The 4,156-nt window shown below is 44.2% G+C and overlaps 2 protein-coding genes across 2 annotated transcripts; both read right to left on the reverse strand.

Annotated features, from left to right (window-relative positions):
- Positions 1-467: 467 nt before the first annotated feature.
- LOC118422768 (spore coat polysaccharide biosynthesis protein SpsK-like) lies at positions 468-4,156 on the reverse strand. Its single transcript, XM_035830517.1, has 2 exons — positions 3,992-4,156; positions 468-2,369 (listed from the first exon to the last, which is right to left on the reverse strand). The coding sequence occupies exon 2, from the start codon at positions 1,956-1,958 to the stop codon at positions 1,080-1,082; it is 879 nt and encodes a 292-aa protein (XP_035686410.1). The 5' UTR covers positions 1,959-2,369; positions 3,992-4,156; the 3' UTR covers positions 468-1,079.
- Positions 1,997-2,684, reverse strand: LOC118415452 (dTDP-4-dehydrorhamnose 3,5-epimerase-like). The gene is made up of 2 exons (XM_035820137.1): positions 2,665-2,684; positions 1,997-2,369 (listed from the first exon to the last, which is right to left on the reverse strand). The coding sequence occupies exons 1-2, from the start codon at positions 2,682-2,684 to the stop codon at positions 1,997-1,999; spliced, it is 393 nt and encodes a 130-aa protein (XP_035676030.1).

Here is a 4,156-nt window from a genome sequence, read left to right on the forward strand (position 1 = left end):
AGGCTACATTGACCCCAGAGCCACACAAAAAGTGCAGATAAAACAGACATGGCGCCGGACTTGACGAAGCTCAGAGTTTTTTTTTTCTGGAGCCCATATACATGCTTACTACACCACTTTGTAGTCTGACTCATGTTGGTATTTTCGTCAACGGGTACCATTTCACCGGGCAGAAAATAAAAGCGAGTCTTAGTTTCAACTTGGCAAATAGTCAAGTACTATTGGGAGGAAGATTGTGTTGTTGCCTGAATGACCTGCAGTTTTTGGTAGTCTCGTTATTCGTCGTTGTTACATGAATACATTACAATATATTTCTCCCAGTAAAGTACCGACGTTGATTCGTTGATTTGCTACACTACTTCTATCGATATTTTGACATTTGTAAGGAGAGTTGACGCGTGTTAACAACGAAATGTCAAATGAATTCTAAGGGTTATATAGACAAGTATGACACATCTACAGAATAGAATAGCTTTAATTTATGTCTAACTTATCTTTGCATACACTAAAGCATTTCAAACTGAGCACAAATTCTTCCTCACCCGATTTTTTTTACCTAAGTTTATACTGCGTCTTAAAATTTACAATTACCACATGGGCTCGGCCTTGTATAACCATCTTAAGAAGTAAACACGTAGAAAAATTCAATATATTCTTTTAGCAAGTCCTCCGTATACAACAAGGGCAAAAAGTATGATTGTTATTCACGGATAAATCTTTTACATAAAACAATCCAGTTTTTCAACATAGCAAGAAATAACATTAAAATGGACAATTGGGCATTTGGTTGACCAAGTTCTAGTAAAAGCTATATATTGCGATCGTACACTCTATATATTTAAGTTGATAAAATATTTTGTTGCATAAAAGTGTGTAAGCTTAGCTAGACAATTGTTGTGCTGCTGTTAACTTTAAGTATACCTATATGCTCATGTCTAAAAATTGAAATATGTACACATTCGTTCGCTAAAATGACAGCTCTTGGTACCTGATTGTATTACCCGTTTTTTCCCTTTTGACCCAATTAGTTATGTACTCTTAAACTGGCAGAAACATCATTTCATCAGACTGAACTACAGCTAAGACATCAGCGATTTCCCAGCGCTATGCTCTAACCAGTCGGTGATAGCTTCTTCCACGTTCTTGCACGTGAAGTTAGGCAGGTCCTTTTTCCTCTTCTCAGAAGAAAGAATGGCGTCTTTTGGCCTCTTACATCGACTGCCGCCATCATTGTCACTGGTCACCCGAAGTTTGGACGTGTCGATACCCAAACAGCGCGCCACGCGTGTAGCGAACTCCATCTTGGCCATAGCTTCGTCTCCGATCACGTGATAGATCCCGGAGCAACCGTTTTCAATCAGTTTCAATGTCATGGCAGCCAGGTCCCTGTTGTACGTGGGCGTGCACTTGACGTTGGTGAGCGCCATGTCCTTCCCTGACGTCACGTTGGAGACGAGTTGGTACACGAAGTTCTTCCCTTGCTCCTCAGGACCGAACACTGTGGAGGTCCTGAGAATAAGCGCCTGTGGATGGACGGTTAGCAGCTTCTGCTCGGCGCGATACTTGGTTTCACCGTACGTCTGAAGTGGCCTACACGGGCACGACTCGCTGTAGCCCCCGCCAGGGGTGTCATCGCCATCGCTGCCGGGGAAAACGTAGTCGGTAGAATAGAAAACGACTTTAGAGTTGATGACTTTAGCGCATTGGGCGAGATTAACTACAGCGGTGCAGTTGACCAGTTGGGCCTTTTCTGGTTCCCTCTCGCATCCGTCCGTCCACGTGAACGCCGCACAAATGAAGACCACTGATGGGCGAACCATAGTCAGGAGGTCCCGACACGCGTCTTCAGATCTTCCCGCTTCTTCTAGACAGAATGGTATCATCCCTTCCCGCGGATTTGAATTACACGTTCCTATGGCAACGATCTCCTTCGAGCGATGACGTAGTAGTGCCTCCATGAGTGCCCCGCCCACTTGGACCCGGGATGCACCAATAATCAAGGTATCTTTCTCTGAGTGGATTTAACTTGAACCTCGTTTTCATCTAGGCAAGGCGCGGAACGGTCTTTGTCCGAGAGAACAGGTGGCTGACTAGTCTCTAGAGGCCAGTACACGTTCACAAACGGGTCAAACCAGAGCAAGTCTCTCTCCGTAGCCGGTTGGTACACCCCTCCCTGGCAGTACACCACGGTGTTTCTATCCCCTAGCGTGTAGAAGCCGTGCCCACAGTTCGGCGGGATGTACATCTGGCGGCGGTTGTTGTCGCTCAGGATGGCGGCCGACCAGCGGAGGTAGGTTGGCGAGGTCTTGCGCAGGTCTACAACTACGTCATAGATACGGCCTGCCACACACGTCACGAGCTTTCCGTAGCTGCGGAGGATCAAACAAATAGATAAAGGTAAAAGTAGTCCCGTAGCCTTTTTGAGACCGTTGGGCCAGTAGGTTCACTGTGCCTAGAGTACGGCAAACTGTTGTGGAAGGCGGCACCCGTCCATCTTCTTTAACTACCTTTTTACCACCCAAACCAAAGTCAAATACATGTACATTGTACTTATTTTCACACCCGAATTAAGCTAGGAAAGTCGTCTAAGTGTCTTTCCCAAGAACACAACATCTGACCAAGAAATTGAGACTCGAACCCGTGACCGCTCGATCTCTTGTCCACTTCTCTAGCCACTTGGCCATTAGGCGCCAGAAACAAATTGCAAAGTTTTAAATACGAATCATTAATCTCCGGAAAAACTTAAGATGCCAACCTTAAGATACCAAAGAGAAGAGGAAAGCTGAAACTTACAAGTTTTTAACTTGCAAGTATGTTTGATAGATGATGCGGTTTTAAATTTGTAAATTGTCAGTACCCAACCTACATTACGAACTAGACTAGACTTCACACGAAGTACCACCAACCTCCTTGGTACCACGTGCACCAAAATCACATATTTATCCGTTACCCAAGTTCCATACAGTGGCAAAGGGACCGTTAGAAATGTAGATAGGGGTTAGAAATACCATGTACATTGGTACCATATTGACCACCGTGACATGGATTGTATTAGGCCACAGCAAGTAAATTTTGTGGATGACATCAGCGCGCGCATTAATTTTCGCCTGATTTCAGAAAAAAAACATTTTTTTCTTCTGCAGGGATGCAAGTACCAAATTGAGCAAATATATTGTGTTGTAGCCTAATAATTGTACTTGTAGAAGTGACACTTGCGAGGTACCCAGGACTGTAGTTGTAGAAATGAAACTTATTGGATTGTTGTAAAAGTGACACCAATATGGAAGCTATGAGGGTGGTTACCAACTTTGTCGGTGATGCCAGTCTACCACACTAGTATCACTTTTACCACACCAGTACAGGAATAAATGCCTTGTAGGCTCTGATACCATGTTTTGTCCCTTTAATTCTTTTTACAACAGTCATTTCAACTTTATGATGCCTAGTTTTGAAAATGTAGCAATCTTTTTTTTTCACCTATCTTTTTTTTTCGCCCTATCGTCATCCATAAAATTTACTTGCTGTGGCCTTATTGAAAAACATTGGGAGAACCGTTAGGATGTAAAACTCGTGTGAGCTGATAGAGTGAAGACCATGATTCTACAGGCTTGACGATATGCAGGTATTAAAAATTCTGCATGTGCCAAGTAATGCTAATTAGCCCCCTTCACTTGACTGGGGAGGTCAAGTGACGTCAACTACAAGCCTAGTTCCAATCCAAGATCCGTGGAGTCATATGTTTGAAGGAGGGTGGGATGTTACCTTGATACACATTATTCCGTCAGCAAGGCCATATATAAAAACGATAGGTCACTGTCACGGTGTATGCATTGTTCCCATTTTCTAATTGATATTTTCCTGTTACCAACTCAGACACCATATACTGATATACTACAGTCAGTAGTACTGTACCTTGTAGCCTGAAAAACTGTACTAACGTTACCTACACATAGCCAGACTCTGACATTAGATTGGTAAGATTAACACTTACGTGGAACAGTGCAGCCCCCTCAAGACGTTACGATAAGACGTTGAGCAGGTGACCTGAGCCCAGTGCTGGGTCACACCTGAGGGGTACCTCGTCTCGGTGTACAGTTCCTCAAGATGGCCGCGCCGGTCTGAGTGGCGGGCGAACTCGAGCAGGTACGCGTCTCGT

Source organism: Branchiostoma floridae, chromosome 1 (assembly GCF_000003815.2).
Source record: "Branchiostoma floridae strain S238N-H82 chromosome 1, Bfl_VNyyK, whole genome shotgun sequence".
Classification (NCBI taxonomy): Eukaryota; Metazoa; Chordata; class Leptocardii; order Amphioxiformes; family Branchiostomatidae; genus Branchiostoma; species Branchiostoma floridae.